Genomic DNA, 23,335 nt, shown 5'->3' with positions numbered 1-23,335 from the left:
CAGGAGGCAGGAGTGGCAGGGAGGGCACCCTGCAGTGCCCATGAGGAGCAGCGCGGCTTCGGGTGGGCTCGGGGGCCTGCCCGCTGGGCTCAGCGTGTCCACGTGAGAGGAGGGGACCACCATGCACTCAGGGCGCTAGGCGCATCCTTCCCCACCGTGCGGGTGCTCTCGACGAGCACTGTCCCTGGACTTCTTGCTGTCCATCAGGACAGAGCAGAGGCGCGAGCCCAGTGGGGGGCGGGCGGGCACAGCTGGCCCGGGGGTCTTCCGTCCGGCCTCAGGGCACTGCTCTCAGCCCCTCCTCGCAGGACGCTGCCAGCAGGGCGGCGCAGGCATCACCCTCTGGGTCCTCCCTCCCACCCCACCGCTCCCCTGCACCGGCCTGTGACCCCAGGAGAACCCATAGGGCCACGTCCTCCAGGTGCAGGGAGGAGAAGCCAGAGCCCACGCGCCCGAGGCAAGAGGGGCGGCCAGGCACACAGTCCCTGCACCTGCACCAGCCTCCCCGCCAGCTTCCTTGAAAACTGGGGGCCTCTTTTGTATTCCAAAGTTCAAAGGGCCAAGCTTGCCTGTAATTAAAATGCCCCGTCCTTTAATTACAGGTCCCATAACACATGAAGGGCATCTACTGAAATACGATGTGTTACACAGTCATTTCTCTGCTGTTAATTACTAATTAATGAAGCTATTTCAATTAATAGCTTCCCTACCTCGCTCCCCCTTTGACAGGCGCCGTGCTGGGGCGCGTCCCGCAATCAGATGAGGCTTCCAGCCACCTCGCTGAATATTCATGCCACGGCTTCAACGGTGTTCAATTAAACATGATAAAGCAAATGCCCATCAAAAGTGTGTTCCTACGCGCAGCGCTGCTCCTTCTGCAGGAACCAGCGGACGGAACGAACGGCAGGCTCCACCGTACACTGGAGAGAACACAGCCCGCGGCCTTGGAGGCGCCCCAAACGCCCAGGATGGCCCCTGCACGTCCCGCCCAGGAGGGGCGAGCAGGGGTCCCCCAAGGGCAAGGGGGGACCCCCAGGGCCTTGTCCTACAGCTGAAGGACAAAGCCAGAAATGGGGGTGGGGGGAGCCCAGAGAGGTGGGGCTAATTAACATGCTAATTACAGATATTAACTGGCCATTAAAGATCCTGTTTTAAAGAAATGACAGAAAAGTGTCACTTATGGTGACCAGGAGGGGACACCCCGCCTGAGAGCGGGAGATGGGGGAGGGAGCCCGGCGAGGCCTGTGTGGGGCTGGTGGGGTCTGGGGACAGGACATCGGGGGGAGCCTGGACTGGCACATCCTGGGCCCCAGAGGGACCCCAGCCCGTCCTGACGCCAAACTCCTGCAGTCCCAGGTCGGGGGACAGCCCTGCCCCTGAGGACACCTGTACCCTGGGGAGAGGATTGGGGGACGGCCCCCCAAGGACCTCCAACCACGAAGTCCTGCTGCTGTCTGTCTTCTTGTTAGAAGAGGACACAGACCTTCCCTGGTGACGCAGTGGTTGGGAATCCGCCTGCCAATGCAGGGGACACAGGTTCGAGCCGTGCTCCGGGAAGATCCCACATGCCGCGGAGCAACTAAGCTCGTGCGCCACAACTACTAAGCCTGTGCGCCTAGATCCCGTGCTCCGCAACAAGAGAAGCCACCGCGGGCTTCCCTGGTGGCGCAGTGATTAAGGATCTGCCTGCCAACGCAGGAGACGTGGGTTCGAGGCCTGGTCCAGGAAGATCCCACATGCCGCAGAGCAATTAAGCCCGTGCGCCACAACTACTGAGGCTGCGCTCTAGAGCCCGCAAGCCACACTCCAGAAGCCCGGGAGCCTAGAGCCCATGCTCTGCAACAAGAGAAGACACCACGATGAGAAACCCGCGCACTGCAACGAAGAGTAGCCCCCACTCACCACAACTAGAGAAAGCTCGCACGCAGCAACGAAGGAACCAACGCAGCCAAAAATAAATAAATTAAATAAATAATTAAAAAAAAAAGAGAGAGAGAAGCCACTGCAATGAGAAGCCCGTGCACCGCAACGAAGAGCAGCCCCCGCTCGGCACAACTAGAGAAAAGCCCGCGCGTAGCAACAAAGACCCAACGCAGCCAAAAGTAAATAAATAAATTTATAAAAAGAAAGAAGAAGTGGACGCCGTAACCCCGTGTGTGCAGGCCCAGCAGCCAGCGGGAGGGACCCACAGTGGGGACCCAGACTGGGGGAGGGGTGGTGGGAGAGGGTCCCCGCTCCCATACGCGCACCCCCCAGGTCCTGCCGCTCCTCGGGCCCCCTCCCGCCTCGGGGTCCAGCCTCGAGCCTCCCTGCGCCTGGAATGTCCTTCCAACCCGTCCCTTCCTACAGAGCTGAGGGGCAAGAGCACCGGCCTGCACGGCACAGGGTGGCCAGCTGGACCCCTCGGCTCCCACCTGGCGACCTAGGGAAGAGTCAGGTCGCTGCTCTGGGGCCGGGAAAAGCCCTGTCAGACGGCGCCCTCTGTCAGCCAGCTGCAGGAGGACAGCAGCCCGGCCCTCCCGAGGCGCCTCCTGGCTGTGGGCCGGGCAGGCACAGGCGTACGCACACGCGTGCACAAATGCACACACACACATGCACTACTGCACACACGCCGTGCACAAGTGCACACTCACGGCCCCGGGCGGCCAGAGCCCCTCCTCTCAGGAGAGAAGTGTCTGGGGTTTGGTGGCCCTACAGACTCCGCACCGGCTCTCCCCCTACTGCACTCAGGGTTGGTGTCGGCCCTGGGATCCTGCCAGGGCCACCCGGGCTGGGGACGTGTCTGAGCCTGGCTGCACCAGATAACACAGCGGGGCCTGCTGCTGTCTGTCTAACGCTAACGCTGCCCTCCCCGCCAACAAACATCTTCACCTGGAATCCTCGGAGCCCAACCCGGGGCCCAACACTGGCATTGGGAAGGGTTGAGGGGCCGCACCCAGCTCCAAGGTGACACTGAGCACTAGGGACGGCAGTGACGGGAGGAGGCTGGGCCCAGCTACTGCACAGCAGGCCCAGGGCCCCCACATCCTGGCTTCTCCCTCCCGTATTCTGCCAGGTGCTAACAGAAGCGTGACCAGACTCGGATTCCAGGAGGCCAGGGATCCCAGTTTACACGTATGCCCTAGGACCCCCTGCTGAGCAGGACCCACCAGCACCTTCTGGGTCCCGCATCCCTTCAGGGCTCGAGCACTGAGACCCCAGACGGCTATGTTCCCACGGGAAGGGCCGTCTCTCTCACGCTCTCCAAGAGTTTATAGTTTGCTGTGGGTCAGAAAGAAAGGTGTTACTCTCACATCCATGCTCACAGCAGCGAATTCACGGCGGCCGAGAGGTGGAAGCAGCCCAGTGTCCACCGATGGATGAAGAGCTGAACAACACGTGGTTCAGCCATACAATGAAGTATTACACGGACTTACAAAGGAAGGAAATCCCAGCACGCGCTACAGCACGGACGAACCCTGAGGACACCACGCTTAGCGAAATGAGTCAGTCACAAAAGGACAAATGCTGTAGGATACGTTTCCATTGAGGTCCCTAGAAGGGTCAAGTTCATGGAGACGGAAAGCAGATGGTGGGCGCCAGGATCTGGGGGAGGGGGAGGGGAGAGCTCCAGTTTGGGAGGAGAAAGTCACGACGATGATGGCGGTGACGTTGCCCAACAAGGTGAAGGCAGAGCATCCCTGCGCTGCGGGCACGAGGACACACCTGCATCCTGTGTCCTGTGTCCTGTGTCCTGTGTCCTGAGGAAACCACCCCGCCGCGGGGAGTTTCCTGGGCAGGGCTCCCAGCTCGGGACAGCACAGCCTAGAAACCCACCCGCGGTTTCTCATGAAAACCCCCAGCCGAGCAAACAGCGCGGCCTTTATGGCAAATTAACATTCTGGCTGCATCTCCGTGAACAGTCAGGCCAAACCTACAGGGGCCAGACTCACTTTGTCATCGCGAATCTTTCTTTCAGATTCTTTCTGATCACAAGTGGGGGGGCTGCGGGAGGAAATCTTTGCTTACATGGAAAATTAGGAGTTGTCTGATTCTAGAATCTACACAGCTGACAGCTACACCAAGCAGCTCCGACACAGACGCACAGGCGGGGTCTGTCCAGAGCGGGAGCTAGGAAACCCCACCTCAGCTGTATTTGCACGTGTGTGTCAGCATCCTGGAGGATCAGTACGTCTGTTCTTGGCATTTTCCTTCGACTGTTTGAAACACTTTGCTGGTTTCCTCGAACTAGTGAAATAAATCTTTAACACTCGTTTATTCTTTTCATAAGAAGGGCCTTAAATAACATTACGGTCTTCTTTTTAAATAGTTTAATAGTCATCATTTAAATAAGGCTTTGGTGTGCTTTTCCACATTCTCATAGTTTCTTTTCTCTGCATATACATCTTGCAAAATCTATTATTAATCTGCGAGACGACTGGCCCCTCTATTGTAAACAAGGAGGGAGAAAGAGAATGCGGACCGGTGGGTTCACTGGTTCCGGGGTGTGTCCTGGCCAGGAACGGGTGCCCAGGCGCCCTCCCCAGGCACCAGGGGAGCAGGACGCATCGCCAGTGCCTGGGAATCCATGGGAGGGGACGCCGGGGGCAGGGTCCCCAACGATGCACAAGGGCCTCGAGCCCCCACTTCTGCCCCCCCATCAAACTGGGGGGCCTCAGCCTGGGTGCCTAGAGAAGCGGAAACACCACAGCCCTCCCTGGCCTTCTTCTAGAGCTGTGGTCCTCAGCCAGGGGGCGGGTCTCCCGGGGACACTTGGTGATGTCAGGAGACAGGGTTGGCTGTCATGACTGGGGGGGTCATCTAGTGGGTGGGGGCCAGGGATGCTGCTAAACGCCCCGCAGTGCACAGGACGGCCCACCACAGGGCATGATCCGGCCCCAAGAGCAGAGAAACAGAGCCAGGCAGGTCTGGGGAGAGACTCCAGTGGGGCGCCCTGCTCTGCAGTGACACGGCCCCGGGCGGGCTGACCACGTGGGGCTTGTACTAATCCACCCACCGTGAGGTCCCACCAGCCCGGAAGGAGGCTGCGACCCCCAAGGGCGGGGGAACCGCACCGCACCCTCCTGCTGGGCTGAGGCTCCCCCGCCTCTGCTCACCCTGCGGGCCAGGAGCAAGGGGCCTCTAAGCTGAATGCTGTCCCGAGGCTGACGGCGCTGGGTCCTCGGGGACAGGGGGTCGGTCGGCTAGAGGTCCTCATGGGCGGGGCTCAGGTCCACCCGCTGGGCCTTCCCGAACACCAGGAAGGTGCATAGCCCGAGGCTGCTGACGGCCGCCACCAGGTCGAACACGGACGTCCAGGAGCCCGTGGTCTCGATGAGGTAGCCACCCAGGCACACGCCCACGACTCCTGCACCCTCGAGAGGGGACAAGCAGACGGGGTGATGGGCCATCCCGCCCCTTTGAGGACAGCTTTGAGGGGAGCTGAGGGCGGGGGGCCTGAGGGCATGAGCCCCGTCACCGTCACCCAGGCACTTGGCCTCTGGGGACCCTGGACCTCGGGGATTCACTCACATCTGCAGGTCACGTGGTTGGGGACGGTTACATGCCATTGGAAGCATGAGCACCGTGGTAGACGGCTCTGTGCTCTCCCCCGGCCAGCTCTGGGGTCTGGGCTCCCACCCCCCGCCACTGCTCTGACACTGTGGGGACCCCCCAAGGGGTGCCACGCCCCACCCTGAGGGCCGAAGCAGCGGAGCAGGTGGGAGGACACAGGCGTGGGGCGGCGCCCCGGGGAACTCTGGGTTTGAAACCCGCAGGCAGGGGACCCCAGACCACTTCTCACCTGCCAAAGCCCCAGCTGTGTTGGCCACACCTGAAACAGGACAGAGAGAACGAGGACCAGTCAGCGGAGGCCCACTGTGACCCTCCCACGGCGCACCCACCTGGGGGCCCTGGGAGCGGGGAGGGGGTGAGCAGGGGGGCGCAGCCACTTCCTGTCCAACGAGGGGCCGAGGTCCTCACCAAACAGAAAGCCGGCACAGGACGGGGCCAGGTCCTGGATATTAACGGAAATGCCGCTGCGGAAGAGGAAAGGACGCGGGTGAGTGACCACAGGGCAGCCGCCACCCGCCAAGCCGGCGGTCGGTCCTCCAATCACCTGGATCCCGGAGGCTGGCCATACCAGGAGCTCAGCCCCAGCTCAGCGGTTACGCATGGGACCCACTCCCAGGACGAAACAACACAGGGAGGTGAGTTTGCCTGGACTCACACTCATTTGCTACCCGATAATCTGGAAAACGACATCAAGGTGCCGATTCCCAAGACAAGTCAGTGCAGTTTTTCTGACTAAACACTGAGCTGCTGCGCAGGCCTGGAGGCCCGCAGAACAACACGTGGGATCCGATGGGCTCGCTCCCCACCTTTGGTTCAAAAGATGCTGCTTGGGGACCCTCATCTGCTCTGCCAGCCCCTCCCCAAGCACCCGTTTTGTTTTCCCAAAAGGCCCAGGTCCTCACCGGCTTGATACCCTGACTGCCCTTCGCCTCGCGGCTCACTTGTGGGGACCTGCCATGCGCCCGCCCTCCATGTGCGCCCCGAGCCAGGGGCCCAGGACCCGGGAGCCCAAAGGCAGCGTGGGTGGCTCCGGTGGACGAGGAACCTGGCCCTTACCTGTGGTTGAAGGTCTGGAGGCCGATGGAGGCTGATGCAAAGACCACAGACTTACAAAAGCTCGAGGTGTGGCCCAAACACAGGGCAAAAACGCTGGACAGGCCGAGGCCCATCGCCTGCGGGAGAGACGAGTGGGGACGGGGTGGGAGTCTCGCCCCTTCCTGGGCTACCTGGGCCACACTGAACAAGGGTCGGTGGGCACCCCTCCCAGGCTGGGGCCTGCCTGGAGGCCACTGGGACGAGGCTGCACTAATGATCTGGACCTGCTGGTCGTAGCCCATTCGGCGTGAGCCGACCCAGGCCCCCAAATGGGCACCAGGACTCAGGGAAGGGCCTCAGGTCAGCCAAGCCAGTCCCAAGCACTGCCCCACAGTGCCCTCCAGCCACTGTGCCACACCAGTCCCCTTCTAGGTCAGGGGCCCCAGGAACAAAACAGGGATGTCCGGAGGGAGAGAGCCGTCCCACGACCCTCCTACCTGCATGAACTTCCGCACAGTGATGGTCCTGTAACCTAGACGGGGAGACCAGGAGACATCCTGTCGGCCCATCCGTGCTGTCCCACCCCAGACGGCACCCAGAGTGGGTCCCACCCTCACGGCTGCGCGGAGGGAGCGGGGAGAGGAGGGCCGGGCTGGGCTAGCGGTGGGGCAGCCCCTGCATCGCCGTGAGCCGCGCGCACACGTGTATGAGCCTGTGCACTTAGAGGGTTCCCAAGGCCGAGGCCTGGCAGACGCACCTGAGGAAGGCCACTCTATGGTTACAAAGTGCTTTCTTTGTGTTTCTACCAATTTACTAATTTTTCCACAATGAGTGGGTGGTTCTTCTGTAACTAGGACAAGACTGACATTTAAGGACGTGCAGTGCAGGGTCGTGGGGAGCTTGCGTGTCTGCGGGACAGTCATCCTCTGGCCGTGTGCACTCGGGTCTCAGGCCTGAGACCTCTGACCTCACCAGGTGCCCTTTCCTCCTCTGAAGAGGCCGGGGGCTGTGTCCAGCCCCCAGTTGGAGGAATTCCACCGTCGCAGTGTGACTGTGTCCCAATGTCCCCACATGGGGAAACAGGCTGGGGGGTGAGAAGCTGGAGGCAGTCATCAGCAGTCGGGCTGGGAGCCGGGCTCCACGGGCCCACCTGGCTGGCTCTAAGGGCCAGGGGTCCCACTCTCACAGCCTGGTCCTCGGGGGCGTGGCCTCTTCCCGTCGCTACAGGAGCACCCCAGGAGGGGTGCCTCTCTGCCCCCCAGAGTGAGGCAAAGCCCAGGCATGGCTCCCTGCCCGGCCCCTCCCCCAGGGCTCACCCTGATTGATGAGACGGTCTGAGAGAAGCCCGCTGAACAGACTGGCGGGAATGGCCACTAGCCAGGGCACCACGTTGAAGACCCAGCCCTGCAGGGAAGGAGGGTACAGGGGCCTCAGAGGCCGCCAGGGCAGGTGCCCAACCACGGGGAAAGGACGAACAGCCCAGGCGGTCATCCACGCCCACCACTGCCCACCAGGCTCTCTGCCCACAGGCTGGGCCTCCGAGATCCTAAGTCATCCCCGACCTTGACTGAGCGCTGGGCCCTCAAGTGCTATCACCCTTGCAGGCAGAACCTCCCTCACGGCTCCCCACACCCCGCGGGGCAGAGCTGGGGGGCCGCACCCTGCCCAGAGTGTGCAGCCAGGGGGCCCCGGTCACCAGAATTGGGAGGGTAGCCGGGCGGCTGGGGTGCAGTCAGCCAGGCTGACCAGCAGCTGACATCTGTGCCCACATCACAGCCCCTGCGTGCCCCCCCCCCCCCAGGAAGGACTGTCTGCAGACGGGCAGGCAGCCGGGGTAGCAGCTGGGCCTCTCCTGTGTGCACCCAGGTGCGGCCGCTGAGCCAGGAGGCGGCAGAGCCGCCAGAGCTCGGCGGAAGGAACTCAGGGCCCCTCTGCGTGTGCTTCGTGGCGCCCCCCAACCCTGTGAGCTGCCGGGCGGCCAACCCACCTTGGAGCTGGGGAAGGTCTCCTTAAAGAAGGTCGGCAGCCAGGAGAGGAGGATGAAGAAGGAGCAGGCCGCTGAGAGCTGGGAGATGATGGCCGCCCTGGGGGGGCGGGGGCCAGGCTCAGGGTCCACACCCCAGCCCCCTCCCCACACCCAGGGCAGCCAGGGGCCTGAGGGCGCGGAGCCCAGAGTGGAGCCGCCCCCCCGCGTGGGCCGCTCGCCCTGTGGCCGAGGTCCCCAGGGCCCCAAACCCCATCCCCGCAGCAGCCCGGCTCACCACACAGAAGGCTTTCGGAAGAGCTGTCTCCAGGGCACCTTGGTGTGTCTGGACACCGGCAGGCCCTGCGCCAGGACGCCCAAGGCCAGGATGAGATCTGAAGGGCAAGGCATCTCCACGTGAAAGCCATTCAAAGAGGGTGGACGGCTCTGCCCCCACAGGCCAGAAGCTGGGGGCGCTCGTGGGTCCCCGGCTGTGCCTGGGGGCCATCCTGTCCTCTCCGCCAGAGCCTGGGCTCGGCAGCATCTGCCCTCGAGGGTGGACAGTAGTGTGGCCATCTGTCCCCTGAGTCCTCAAACGCTCCAGGCCCCACTCCTGTCACCGGGAGCCACCTCTACCCCTGCAATCTGCCTCTGCCGGCTGCGCAGCCCCCTGCACGTCTGCGTTCACCCGGCGACTCTCACACCAGACTTGACCGTAGCCGGCTGAGACTCAGGGAGTGGGCGTCTTCTGTGAGGCTCTACCTAGGGGATCCTGGGGCCCCCGAGCTGGCCTGCTCTTGGGGGTTCGGTGGCCGCTCGCTGGAGGGGACAAGGCACCAGGGCCCCCGCCCTTCCCGGGCAGCAGCACGTACCTTTCTCACCCAGCAGACACCTGTACACGTAACACACCCACAGCAGGGTGAGCCCACCCGAGAAATAGAAGACGCTCGGCCAGCCGTACCAGTCCAGGAGCAGGGAGCCTACGGCCCCCGTCACCAGCGTCCTGGAACGACAGGGAGGGGCGTGGCTGGGACCCTCGCTTCACTGGGGTGCGGAGACATCTCCGAGATCCCTACCCCAGGTGACCTGAGTCCCTAGAAAAGAGCATTTCTATCCCCTGTGAGGCAACTGCCCGGAAGGCTGGTCCCCAGGCAGCTTGCTAGGGATGTGATAAATGGAATGTTTATAAATGGAATATTTCCTGCCATATCAACAAACAAAGGATGTCACATTCATCAAGGATTGCAGCCCTCCGTGAGCTGGTGAGCCCTGAGGAAACTCAGGGCTGAAAAGAATACCTGCTATCCTGCAGCCGTCTGACTGCAGCCACTCCCTGCGGTGAGCCCTGCGGAAACTCAGGATGTGAAAATACAGGACACTGGCCCCAGAGAGCTGAGGTGCACACCAAAGGAATGATTTCAGTGAGCCCAGACTCTTGCATCTTCCCAGACACAGAAAAGCACTAAATTCCTAAACTTGAGAGATCGGGTTTTCTTTAATTAACAATAATTTTTTGACCATTACCTGCCCTTTTGTTGCAAAACTCCTCTATATCCTGGCTCCTCCCCTCACCTCCTGGGAGCAGTTTCTCTGAAATGCTGTCTCCCGGGCTGCAGCCCTCATTTTGCCCCAAATCAAACTTAACTTCATGTTGTGCATTTTTTTAAGACAGATGCAAGCTTTCCGGGGACTCCCGGTGCCACGGGGGCCAGCGTGGACGTGGCAGCCGTGATATGGCACACGGGTCCTGTGTTGCCCTAGTATCTCCTTACTAGGCCTCCCAGTTGGCCTACAGTTGTGTGTGGATCCTTTTAAAATGAAAAGGGCAACGAGAAGACAGCGGTGACAAGAACACGCTGAAAACCTCCTCGCTGTTTTCAGCTGCTCATATCAGAGAGGATGAAATTTCAAAAAGATTTCAAAATGCAAAAACAACCACACAACCCAGCTGCCTCCCCAGGTCCTGCCAATGCTATTGTCCCAAATATGCCCTCGGGGCCCACCCCTCCCCCAGGCTGGCCTGTCTGTTCAGAGGCTACCCCCCAGCTGCCCCCCACCTGCTGAGGCTTGGCCAGGAGACAGTTAAAGGAGAAAGGCTTTCCCCCAAGGCCAGTGGAGGGATGCCTTCCGCTCTGAGCCTCCATTTCCCCATCTGCGGGGAGGGGGTGGGCACGGTCTCTCCCTGTACCTCCCCTGCACCCCACTCCCACCCGGAAAGGCCCAGGTCACCCAGTGAGACGGGATTTCAGATAAACAATGAAACTCTCCTGTCCGTGTATTGCTTCTCTGAAATTCACATGTCACTGGGCCCCCTGGGTTTCTATCTGGGCCGCTCCCAGCCCCCCAGCAGGTACCCCTCACCCCTCTGCATTCTGCCTGGACCTCGGCAGCAGTAACGTGAGGGCCCTGAGCCCAGGGGTCGTGAAGCCCCAATAGGACAGCAAGACGTCCTTCCAGCCCCAGTGCGGTCGCCCCACGGAGAGTCTGGTGCTCTGGGGGGTGCAGTGGGGAGGGGCACAGGTCTGGATCTTACAGGTCTGGACCTTTCATGTCTGGACCGTGACGGGTACCCTCTGGGGCGAACGCAGGCCACCTCCCCCATCGGGACGGGCACCCCATCCAGTTCTGTCAGCACAGATGGAAGGGAACATAACACCCCAGCCCACGTGCCGGAGCCCCAGAGCTCTGGTCACGTGCTGCTGGCCCGAGAGGAACAGAGCATGCACGCAGATGGGGGTGGCAAGCGCCTCCCAGAGCACAGAGTCACCAGACCTGCGTCACCCTGTCCCAGACGTGCACGTGGCCCGTCCCCACCAGACGCACCGAGGCGCTCTGCCAGCTGCACGCCCTTCGCCTCCCAACACCGACCCCCCCCCGCTCGGACCCCCCAGGCTGGGACTTACCCAAACTGGGAGCCGGCCCCCACGGTGCTGTAGGTGAAGGCTCGCTCACTCTCCCGCACCTTCTGGGACAGCAGGCTGGTCAGCGCAGGGAAGTAAACCCCTGGGGCGGCAGAGAAGGCAGAGGCCCGCGCAGAGCTGTGTCCCGAGCTGGCCCGCGGGCCCTGCCGGGGTGGCCGGCAGAGGGGTGAGACAGGGGCTGGAAGCTCCGCGGGGCCCTCGGTGATTATTCAAGCCCGGGTCTCCTTCCTCCCACTATCACCCCCAGGGATCAGCAGGGCTGGGCTTTTCCCAACACTCAGCTAAAGAGACAGCTTGGGGAGCGGGGGGTTCGCTCAAGGTCCTGCCACCAGGACGGCTGCAGGGGGGCTTCTGGCCCCAAGCTGGCGCTCCTCCACTGTCACACCAGCTCCCAGAGCCACACGGCTCCAGAGTCCTGGCACCAACACGCAGAAGCACACACACAGGTGACAAGTGCACACGCACACACACTGACATACACGGTGCGTGTACGTCGGTGAGACCTGAACAGCCCCGTGGAACTGCACTGCCAGGCCCTGGATGTGATGCTGCCCTGTAGCTACGTGAGATGCCACCACAGGGAGGTGGGGGAGGGAGCTCGGGACCTCCCTGTGCCTTTCACTGCAACTTCCTGTAAAGCTATAATTATTTTAAAATCCAGTTTAAAAAAAAAACTGCATTGGCGAAAGCAGCTCTTGCCCGTTACGCTGCGCTTCTCTCCAAAAGCACGTGGGGAAGCTCGGAGGCCAGGGCACACAGGGACAGGACTTGGTCCCTGCCTTCCCTCTGGGGCCCCGGGCCCCTGCTCACACCACGTGGGGAGCACGTGGGGTGAATTCAAAGGCACGCAGGCGCCGGACTGCCTGGACACCGGGACCACATGTGGGCTGGCCTGGTGGGGCTGATCAGGAAACAGGCAGAGGCCCATTCCAGGATATACATCTGGGGTCTTGGGGGTACGGGCTAGAGGCCCACGCCCCACCAGAGCTCTGGGAAGTGGGGAGGTGTGGTGAGGAAGGGGTCACGTCCAGAGGACGGATGCTGTCAGATGCCATGCTGGTGGAGGGCAGGAGCTCAGAAGGCCGTCCTACTCCCTGGAGGGTGGGTGTGCGCCCCTGCCACCAGCTCCCCCAGGCCACTGGGTATCTTTGAGGGGGGCTTTCTCCAGAAGTGTAATATCCCCAAAGAATGAGAGCGGGGGGCTTGGGAAAGCTGGCATCCCCTCAGCCTGCTGGCCCGGCCAGTGCGGGTGTGGCCTCCGACTGGCAGCACACAGAAACTGGGCACGTGCCCACCATGCGGCTGGTGGAGCCGACGGTGCCGCGTGGCAACCTGGCTGACACCGGATCCCTGGAGCGGAAGTTTTGGCAGAGGAGGACACGTGACATTAAAACGTGCCAGCCAGACTGTGAAGTGACTCTAGACACGGAAATTGCCTTGGGCGCAACGGCATCGAAGCACAAACAAAGCCCGGTGCAGGGAAGTGAAGCCAAGAGCCGGCAGCCCGCCAGCGGGGACGGCCCGAGCTGTCCGCCTGCCAGGGAGGAGAGCCCATGACCTCAGCAGCAGCAGCGCTGCAGCACTGACGCACCCGCTCTGAAGTGAGGCACACCACGTGCAGGGGCACACACGAGGACACACGTGCACGCCCACGAGCACCCACCTGAACACGCGCCCGTGCACACAGGTATGCATGCACATACATACACGGGCACACACACCCGTGCACACGCTCCCCTTGCTCTGCGGCGCGTGGGCCCGAGGTCCAGCCCCCCGCAGCCCCCCTACCTTGGAGCAAGCCCGTGAGGATGCGAGAGAAGGTCATGAAGGCCAGGTGGGCGCTGCTGAGGCGGGAGAGCAGCGGCGTGGCGGCGGTGATGAAGCCCCAGGCGGAAGCCGACAGCAGGATGACCTTCTCACCCCCGATCCTGCACGGGGGATGAGAGGGCAGTGACGGGGAGCTGTGCGGCTGGGCTGCAGGCCGGACCAGGAGACCCTACCGTGGAGGAACCCGGGGAGGGGGCCGGCACCGCCCGTCACTTGGAGCTGCCCTCTGGGGTGGGCACTGCAGCCACATCCCCTCTGCAGAGGAGGCCGAGGCTGAGCACACAGGGTACAGCCGGGTCCCTCTGTCCCCATGGGCCCCAGAGCTGCCTCCTTGGATGCTGGCTGCTCCCCAGGGAACCAAGCACCCGAGACAAGCTGAGCGCCGGCCCCAGCCCGCCCCTGCGCAGCCCTCGGGTCTCCCAGCCCCCGGCTTGCTGTGGGCGGGGCCGCCCCCCATTCCCTTCCTAGGAGCCACCTCCCCAAGCCCTGCAGCGCGGGAGGGATTACCGGTCCCCCAGGTGGCCGCCCACCACCTGAGTCAGGCAGTAGCCCCAGAAGAAGCTGCTGAGCACAACACCGGCCTCCTTCTTATTCCAGCCGAAGTCCTGGCTCATGGCGGCGGCACAGACGGGCATGCTGACGCGGGCGCAGTATAGCAGGCATGTCCCCAGAAGCAGCGTCCCTGTCCACACCTGGCACTCGGGTCTGGGGAGAGAAGGGCCCGGTCAGGCCCAGGAGAGGCTGTTGGATGGGGCCCCTCGGCCACCTCTCAAATGTCCACCTGCTCACGTCTGGTGACTCCTGGGAGAAACAGGCAGACACAAGAAATGATGCACGGGGTCCCTCAAGCAGCAGGGGTGGGAGCGGCTGGATGGCTGTCGCAGGGCAGAGGCTGAATAGCCGCAGCTGGGGAGGTGCTGCTCTCCAGGCCCCGGGCTCTCGGTTTCCATGGACCAAGGGCCCAGGAAGGCAGCAGGCTGACAGCTGGTAGCCGGCCAAGGGGGCGACGGGCTGGGGAAGAGGACCCCAGCCGCAGCAGAGAGGGAGGGTACCACAGCACCATGGGCCCCTGCAGGGTCCCCAGGAAAGCTGGGTCTGCCCAGCAGACCACCTTGGGGCAGGCAGGCCCTGGGAGGAGCCTGGGCAGCTGTGAGGCAGCCCTGGTCGCCTGGGAAGGTTGCCAGACCAAGTCTATACAAGTCCCCAAACTCCTGGCCAGCACCGTCGACTGTCAGTCACCAAACCAGGAAGTCAGAAACTGCCAGAGTGCAGAGCCTGGAGGAGACGCAGGTGCCTGTGGGACCCTGGGCGGGGCCCTGGGACCCCGGGGGAGAGTGCAGAGCCCGGAGGAGCCCAGGAGACACAGGTGCCTGTGGGACACTGGGCGGGGCCCTGGGACCTCGGGTGAGAGTGCAGAGCCCGAGCACAGCGTGGGCTTTGGCAGCAGGACTGTCCACGGCAGTCCACTGATGGGGACCAATGGACACTGACCTAGGACGTGAGTGGGGGACACGTGTGGAGCGCGTGGCAGTCTGTACTGCCTTTGCGGTAGCTCTGTACATCTAGAACCGCCCTAAGAGACAAAGTTTGGGGAGGGGGGATTGGTATTTTTTTAACGAAAAAGAGAGAGGAGACTCAGTGCCCTTTGTGCAGGTGGAGGGGGGCTCAGTGGGGGACGGCCTGAGGGAGGAGCACCACTAGTGACTTGCAATGTCTTTGCACAGGGCGGGGACGTCCCCTGAGGGTGGGGGCCACAACTGGGGGGGGGGTCGGGAGAGTGGACAGGCCTTGAAGTAGTCTCAGTGGGGCCTTGGGGGTCCTGCCTGCACCTGGACTCACCTGCCCAACTGGGGCAAGGGTTCTCCCCGGGGGCGGGGAGTGGTGCGAGACGCACAAAGGGAATAGGTTCAGGCTGTGGGGAAGGCACGGGGCCGGGGCTCCAAGCCCAGGGCCCCCGAGGCCTGCCCAAAGCAGCCCGAGGCGTTAGTGCTGTAGACCTTGGGGAGGCCACTGGACAGGTGTCCAGGAGGGTGAGGCCGGCAGGAGCCTCACGGGCAGTTCTCAGAACAGAGGGAAGGACGCCTCTCACCTGGCGGATGACCCAGGACACTGGAGTCTCACCCTCGCTCCCCAAACCCCCTTGGACCCCTGTCTGGACCTGGCGGGGGCTACCCCCGCCGGCCGGGCACGTGAAAAGAACAGCCAATGGGGCCCAGGGTAGTGGAAGCTTGGACTCCATCTGCGGACACGGGCAGGTCCCCTGCCTGTGGGCCCCACCCAGGCTCAGGCTGTGAGCCGACTCCGGGGGGACAGTCCAGGGTGAGGCCAGGACCACCCCTGGGAGGGCCGGAGCCCTCGCCTGCACGCCTCCCGGGGGTGAGAGACCTCGGAGGCCCTGAGGGTCTTGCCCGCTGGCAGGCAGCACCCGCACCAGGAACTGATAAGTGCGTGCGACGGCTGTGTCCGTTATCTCCGGGGCAGGACCGCTGGGCCAGCAGCGAGGTGGGGCTGCCCCCCACCCCCTCTGGCCCGCGCCCGCCTCCTGGCAGGGTGGACTCCGCACCCCTGGCTCTGGGGGAAAGTTTCGGGGTGGGAAGAAGCTGCTGTCCTGGACCTGGTCACAGACAGGGCGGGGGGTGGGGGGTGGCACGTGGGGCCCGTCGCCCGGCCTCCCGAGCTTCAGTTTCCTCGGTGAAGATGGGCTCATGTCCCTGACACCCAGCTCCTTCTCGGGTCAGTGAGCAGCAAGGTGACCCACCAGTTCCTGGAGCCCCAACAAGGAGCTGTCGACCGGCCAGCGGGCTGGGAGAGGCCTGGCACCAGCACGGCCCTCCTCTACAGGCGCCTCCCCGCTCCGCTCCCCCTGGCACATCAGTGTACTTTTCCACAGTCCAGGGAGCGAGTCGGGGAGCCTTCCCCGTGTCTCAGGCCTGCAGAGGCCTCCCCGGCCCCGCTGCTGCCCTCACAGCTGAGGAGCTGTTGCCCCAGGAGGCTGCAGCGTCTGGCAATCCCACTGGCGGAGACAGCTGCTTCCAGGCTCGAGCCCCTCCCTCGGGGGGTTTGGGGTGAAGGAGCCCGGCCTGCTGTCCCCAGACAGAGCCGTGTTTGTGGGCGGCGCCCGGTTTGGGAATTACAGTCCAAAGTGTTCTGCAGCCCTCAGTGATGTGTGTGGTCTGATGTGACCAACTCTCCCGGAGGAGAGACTTGGGTGCCGCTCTGGGCCCTGGCCTGACTCGGGGAAACCCGCCCTTCCCTGTGCCTCAATTTCCCCGTGTGCACTGGACCACGGATTTCAAACTGGGTCTCTGGGTGCCCGGAGGGGTGCCATGGGTGGGGCTCCCAGGCAGCACTCTTGGACGAGTTGCTTTTTATATTAGAACCTCCTATACGAGTCCAATGGGAAATAGTGTCCCGTGCTGGAAAGCCTGCCGTTCTGCAGTTCCAGGAGCCGGCCGCTGGACCGTGCCTCGGCAGGGGCTGGGGGGCTGCTCCCTTCGGAAACTGCCCGGTGACCCTCAGTGACGAGGGAGGGGCCGTCACACCCCCACCCTCCTTCCTGGTTCATAAAGTGTGCCTGGAATGACTCAGAAGCCAAGATGGTGAGGACGACAGTAGCACAGCGTGTGCAGCAGGTCTCGGTGGCCTCCCCCCTGGAGAGGCTAAGGCGGCGGGAGGGGGCGGAACCCCACGGGGCAGGTCGCAGACTCACCTGGGGCCTGGTGGTCCCAGACACTAGTTTCCTTTACAGAACCAAAGACTGTGAGGGGCGGGGCAGGGGCGGGGCGGGGGTTCTGCCAGGCCAGCGAGTCCCCAGGAGGCACCCGCTCAATGTCTGAGTTTGTGACATGCAACCCCTGGGGGCTCAGGGCCTGTCTCCTTCGCGGCTCCAACCGTGGGAATGACACTCCCAGTCCACCCTCTTGCCCCCTGTTTCCCAGCCCCGCACTTCAGGCCTTCGGGGACACTGCTCCCTCTGAGCAAACATCCCACCAGGCCTACTGGGAGGCACGGTCCAAACTGCCCACCAAAACCAGCCCAGCCGGCCACCCGGGCCCACCGGGACGGAGCCAGCAGAGGACTCATGAACCCAGCCCTGCCGTGGCCTCCGACGCCCGTCCAGGGCCACCTGCACGGCCCTGCGGGCGAGCCGTCAGCAAGCACACACGCACGGGTTGGTGCACAAGGGGAGTGGCAGGGGCTGGGGAGCAAGGCTTTTAACTTTCCACGAACAGCCACAGCCCGAAGTTGCCTTTAAAAGGAAGTTTTATTCCTTTATGTGGTCAGAGCAGCGGAGGGTCACCTGCGCGCAGATGGGACCGCGCCCCCGGCACCTGCCCCTCCCTCGGATGCACTGTGCCGGCACCCCGGGAGCCTGGCTCTGTTTGCTCTCTGGGTGGGAAGTCCAGTTAGAAACAGGGGAAAGCCAGATGAGACTGACCTGCTCTGGAAGGCTGGCAGGGTACCGAGAATACGGTGCTGCCCCCCGCCTCCTTGTGGCCCCGGGAGGTCAAGAAGGGCCCGTCAGCTTTCAGGCAACCAGCCCACTCTGAGTTTAAGGCGCTGGCATGGGACGCCCTCTGGAGCTGGGGGGCCAGGTGCTGTGTGCTTCCTCCCTGGGCCCCGGAGGCCCCTGCAGCCCTGGCCCTGAGTTGGCGGGCAGCGCCACTGGGTGGGCAAAGGGACGTCCTCCACAGCTGCTGGGGACACAGAACAGGCCACCTGGAGGTCTGGCTGGAGGGGGTGACCCAGACACGGCCAGCTGCCGGAGGCCCGATTAGGACGCCAGACGCAGAATCCTGGACCTGCGGACGGGCTTGCTAGGAACACGGAAGGTCATGGCAAAATCGGCCACAAAAGGCCTGAAGACCTGCCTCCAGCCCACTCTGTCCACTCCCGAGCCTTGGGTCTGAGCCCTCAGCTCTTCAGGGTGCTTCCATGAACTTTCTAGAACCTTCTGCATCCTGCAAATGGCCCCTGTGCATGAAAAGCACCCACGGCTGAGCAAACACAAGGTCACGTGGACCCTCAATTCAGAAAAGGGAAATGAGTCAGCGCTGGGGGCAGAGGGCAAGCAGGGTCAGAGGGCAACCGCCAGAGAGAACGTGCGGGCCCAAGGCTGCCGGCGCCCGGCTGGGACGTCCCTGGGGAGCGGCCCTGCCTCGGGGGTCATCCACATGGCCGCAGCCGCCCACGGTCGCCCTTGTCACGATTCTCATCACCTTTAGCCACTCGGGGGTGCGAACCACCTTTTCCCGCTGAGCCCCACTCCACCCAGGACCCCCGCTACCCCACCTGCAGGTGCTCCTTTCTAAACTGGGCGGGGAGGGAGGCGGTGAAGGCAAAGCCGGCCAGATCTAGACCCGTTAAAGCGTAACCGAGGGGGAAGTTTCAAAACATTCTTCAGAGGTCCCGGCCCTCTGCCCAGCTGGCTGCGGAGCTGCCTGCCACCTGGGTCAGCGGGGCCTCGCCTCGACAAGGGCGGGGAGAGAGCAAGGGAGCAGAGGCGGCCGCAGGGCGCTCCCCAGCCGGGCACACCCCACACGCCTGCCGCCCTCCTGGGCACCTGGCAAGGAGACCCCGTGCTGCAATTTGGGCTTTGGGGCTCCCGCCCTCACCGGGCCCTGTCCCAAGGGAGCCTTCTGGCTTCTGAGGCCTTCCTGTGACCAGCTGTGGGAGGCGGGTCCCGCAGGCAGCAGGGCAGGCCCCGGGGACTCAGAGCTGGAGGTGGACAGGCCTGGAAGCGCAGGGCCTGACTCTGGGCCTGGGGTCCACTGGAGGACCTGAGGGAGCTCTGAGCGGCGGGCGGCTGGGGGCCGCTCTGAGGGCTCGCCTCTCGTTCCTGGTCGCCCTGTGAGTCATGCTGGTGAGCAGATCCCTGTCCCAGGGCCTTCTGCACCCGGCAGCAGAAGAGGGCGGCCTGCCTGGGCTCTTCCTCCCTCACAACCGACACCCCCGTGGGGACCCTGTTGGCGTCACGTCTCTGGCACACGACGACAGCAGGGCTCAGCCAACTGCTGCAGGTGCCGGCGTGGTCCCCCCAACGCCCCCCAGCCCACTGCCTGCCTGCACAGGTGGCACTCAGTGGGTGGTCACAGGTGCGGTCGTGGGGGTAGGGAGGCCGTGCCTGGGAGCCACCCTGCCCAGCCAGGCAGGCCTCCCGGGACAAGACACTGCGCACACCACCCCCAGGACCGGGGCGGCCTGGAGAGAGTGCAGGGGGCTCTGGGTGGGTGGGGGGTGGCACTGGCCCTGGATGGGAGGCGTGGAGGTGCAAGGCCCCCCAGGCAGAGCAAAGGTGCGGGGCGGCAGGGAGCCATCTCTGCCCAGGACGCCCGCTCCCTCCCCTGACCGCCGCCCCGCCCCCACCCCCCGCCGCGAGGCCCCACCTGGACCACTGGGCGTCCTCGGCCGCTTCCCTGCGGGCCTCATCCGGGGGCGGCTGCATCGGGCGCGGACGGCGTGGGCACAGGGTGTCCGGGTCCGTTCCCGCCCAGCCGACCCACCGGGCAGCGCCGCCCAAGTCCACGTGTCAGTCCCAGCTGCGCTTCCGACCGGCGTACTCCCAGGACGTGTCGCCCCCGGACGGCCACCGCGGCGGGCGGGGCGGGGCGCGCAACTTGGGTCTCCGCCCTGCTCACTCTGTCGGAAAGGCCAGACCTGGCGCTCCCGCGGGCGGGCGGGTCAGACCCTCGCGCGCCGGGGCCTCCTCGCTGCCGGTCGCGGAAGTTCGGGATGGCGCGGGCACTTCCCCTGCAGGCGGCAGGAAGGATGGGGCTTTGGAGGGGCTGAGCCGGCGTGATCCCGGCCGGACACATTGCTGGCAGGGCAGCCTCCGCGCACATACACAAATGGAGGTGTGGTGGGGTGGTCCTCACCTCGCAGGGCTGCCTACGCATCAGTTGACAGCTCGGGGTAGTCTCACCTGTGCAAGGACAGCAAGACTCAAGGGGAACCAATTTTTAAAATGGATCTTTGAAGGTGGGCTCCAGCCCTGTGACCCTGGACCAGCCTGGGAGCCCTGGGCAGCCCAGCGCTTGCGGGGGGTGGGGGTGGGGGCTGAGTGTTCTGAGTGCGGACACGTGCCGGGCCCCACGCTGAGCCCTGTGGATCCTCAGTCTCAGGGCTCCACCTGACCTCAGAAGGCTTCACACCCACGTGCTGCGCACAGCCAGCGCTGTGACGGTGGGGACACATTGGAAGCAGGTGGATTTCTGGGCGATTCTGCTTCCGCCAGCTGCCCCCTCTTCACCCTGCAACGCCCCCTCCACCCGCTACCCCCTCAATACATCCTCCACACGGCAGCCTGGCGAATGTGGCCACATCCCACCCTGCTCCATGTGCGCTTGCCGAACAAACTGCTGTTCTTCCATCTATGCGACGCTCAACGGGGCAGAAGGATGGGGCTGGAGAGAGGTGTGTGCCCCAGAGAGCCTGCGACTCGGAAAAGTGTTCACTCAGCTACGACAGTACCCCACCCTCCTCCTGGCAGCTCACTCTCACCCACTGCCTGGGGCTCTTTGATGATGATTTTACATACAGACCTAGAGCCACACTGTGGGGGCATTTGTCATTTGCCCAAAGTCCCTCTCCTTCTGGAGCTGATGTTCCAGGGCGTGTAGACGAAACACAAAAAGGAGACCAAGTGGGGCAGGGAAGGGTGGCTTCTGCCGTGGGACGGGCTGAGAGGTGCTCCCAGAAAGACATACGCGTCAAGTCTGAGAGCAGGGAAGGAGGAGGCCATGCGGGCGGGGCGGGCGGAGGCCCAGGGCCAGCTCCAGGACCGCAGGGAGCCCAGCCGGGCTGAGGAAGGGGAGACAGGAGGTGGGGACAAAGTGCTGGTGAGGTCATTACTTGCTGTTCAACACTTCTGTTTTACGCTCAGGATACAACAGAACACCCGGAGATTAAGGACTCACCAGTCCCACGAGTCTGTGGCCAAGCAGGGGCCAGTGCCCCGTCCCCTCACCCTGGCCAGGGTGGTCGACGGCCTTCCAGGCTTTCGGCTGACCGCCCACCACCTCCCTTCCCGCCCTTCCAGCCCCGGCGTGGCATCCTCCGTGACGGCTGGGCTGGCTTCACTTGCAGAAGCCAGATGGTAAAATTAGTGTGACTGTAAGACACCACGACCCGTGGGAGAGAAAACCTCATGTGACAGGGCCCGCGGCTGAGTCTGCGGAGAGCGGGAGCCACGACCGGAGGAGGAGACGTCCCTCCGTCCTCTCCGGTGACTAAGCTTACGTGCAGCCCAAACACGCAGAGTGCCTTGGGGTCCCAGCGGCCAGGCGCATCCCACCCCCAGCTCCAGAGGCGCGTCGGGGTCTCAGCCTCGTGCCGCAGTGAGCCCGCTGCTCCACGGGCATCTGACATGGAGAGAACGCAGCCGCTCAGAAGCTTCACGTGGGCAAAATCTGCTCACCTCCAGTCGCTGCTCCACTTGGTCAGAGCTGGGGGTAAACGAGCCCGGTAGACTTCCTTCTGTGCCACGGTCGGATGTGACCGTGAACCTGGCCTTCCAGCTGGGAGGCTTCCAAACCGCAGACAACCCGAGCCCCGTGTTCCTATTCAACTCCACCCCCCCAATCCCCACAACGGGAAACACCTCCATGCTGTCAGCGCAGGGTTATCGTGATCAGTGACCCCAGACCACCCCTCCCCTCCTCCCCCCTCCCACCGCTGGGGCTGGGCCAGTCTGCTCACCACGGAGCCGTGGCCGGCATCCTGCAAAGACGAAGCCACTCAGCACGCTCCACCCGCCCCAGCGACTCGTGCCAAAGGCCCACTCGAACCCCATGCCCGACATCTACGTAAGTAAACCACCACAAGGAAGGGAGAGCCTCGACGGCATCTCGGGTTGAGGCACAGCCTCCAGGGTGGGCAGGCCCCGTGCCAGGACCAGCCCCTACCGAGCACCCTGTGGGAGGTGGGCACAAAACCCAGGGCTTGGGGGCATCGGCAAGGGCCGCCTGGCCGCGCCTGTGAGGCGGGAGAGGTCCCTGCCGTGGGTCAGCGATGGGGGAGGCCCCTCCTTTCCTGTGCCCGTCACCACCAGCGCCGGCACCCCTGCGCATTGCCTGGCCTGGGGCTGCACTCTGCACCCCGCCCATCGCCCTCCAGCTGCGTCCAGGGTCCCGCACTGGCCTTCCACAGAGGGTGCTCGGGAACCCGCCCCACCGGACGCCAGCACGGGCACCACGGCGGCGGCCCCGGGCTGTTGGAGCAGCCCTTCTTCTTTGAAGGTTTGGAAATTACATATGTCACAAAAAAATTACTTAGGATGTTCCAATTCAGCTGAAAGTCATACGGTGGGCATGGAGCCCGACTAGCTCCATCTCCTTCACAAAACTGAAACGAGGTGCCAGTGCAGAAGAGCAGACGGCAGGCTTCAGGGTGGGGATGCAGCCACAGCAAAGCACGGACGCACGGGAACCAAAGTTCCGCCACCCTTCCAGGTCTACATACAAACGTGTTAGTGTGGCACGGAACTCTGTTCTTATTAGAATGTTGTCGGTGGGGGGTGCGGTGGGGAAGAGCTTTCAGACGAACACTCAGAAAAATGTGCAAACTTTTACTATGAAATTAAGAACAGGCAGCAAAGGCAAACTATTCTGCGTTTTTCAGATGTTGTGAGCGCTGCACGCATGCGCCCCAGGAATCGCCTGGAACGACAGAATCAGAGGGGCACCAAGTGCTAGGACGGGTGACTGTTTTACACAGGCTCTCACACGCCTGCTGCCAACAGTACAACTGACTGTAAACCCGAAAGAGCAGGTACGTATTTCTGAAATGGAAACACACCCATCGTCAGAACAACACGCTTGGTGTCCGGGGGCTGGGGACGGGCAGCCCAGCCTGCAGTCACCACACCTGATGCCTTTAATCTGGTCTTCTGTTCAGACCGAGACTTGGCAATAGCCACCCAGAGAGGAGTCCTGCCCCGTTATCCGGAGGACGGCAGTGTCTTTTTTTTTTTTTTTTTTTTGCAGTACGCGGGCCTCTCACTGTTGTGGCCTCTCCCGTTGCGGAGCACAGGCTCCGG

The 23,335-nt window shown here is 63.4% G+C and overlaps 1 protein-coding gene across 1 annotated transcript; it reads right to left on the bottom strand.

The window, feature by feature from the left end:
• Positions 1-4,340: 4,340 nt before the first annotated feature.
• Positions 4,341-19,848, bottom strand: SLC17A9 (solute carrier family 17 member 9). Its single transcript, XM_082857087.1, has 13 exons — positions 19,686-19,848; positions 13,807-14,004; positions 13,261-13,400; positions 11,455-11,554; positions 9,424-9,554; positions 8,850-8,946; positions 8,576-8,672; positions 7,905-7,992; positions 7,086-7,120; positions 6,610-6,725; positions 5,962-6,017; positions 5,783-5,812; positions 4,341-5,347 (listed from the first exon to the last, which is right to left on the bottom strand). Exons 1-13 carry the CDS (start codon positions 19,742-19,744, stop codon positions 5,184-5,186), a joined length of 1,311 nt encoding a protein of 436 aa, XP_082713213.1. The 5' UTR covers positions 19,745-19,848; the 3' UTR covers positions 4,341-5,183.
• Between the last annotated feature and the right edge of the window lie 3,487 nt (positions 19,849-23,335).

Source organism: Leucopleurus acutus (genome assembly GCF_964270905.1).
Source record: "Leucopleurus acutus genome assembly, chromosome: 16".
In the NCBI taxonomy this organism is placed as follows: Eukaryota; Metazoa; Chordata; class Mammalia; order Artiodactyla; family Delphinidae; genus Leucopleurus; species Leucopleurus acutus.
This window is presented reverse-complemented; position numbering and strand designations above follow the sequence as displayed.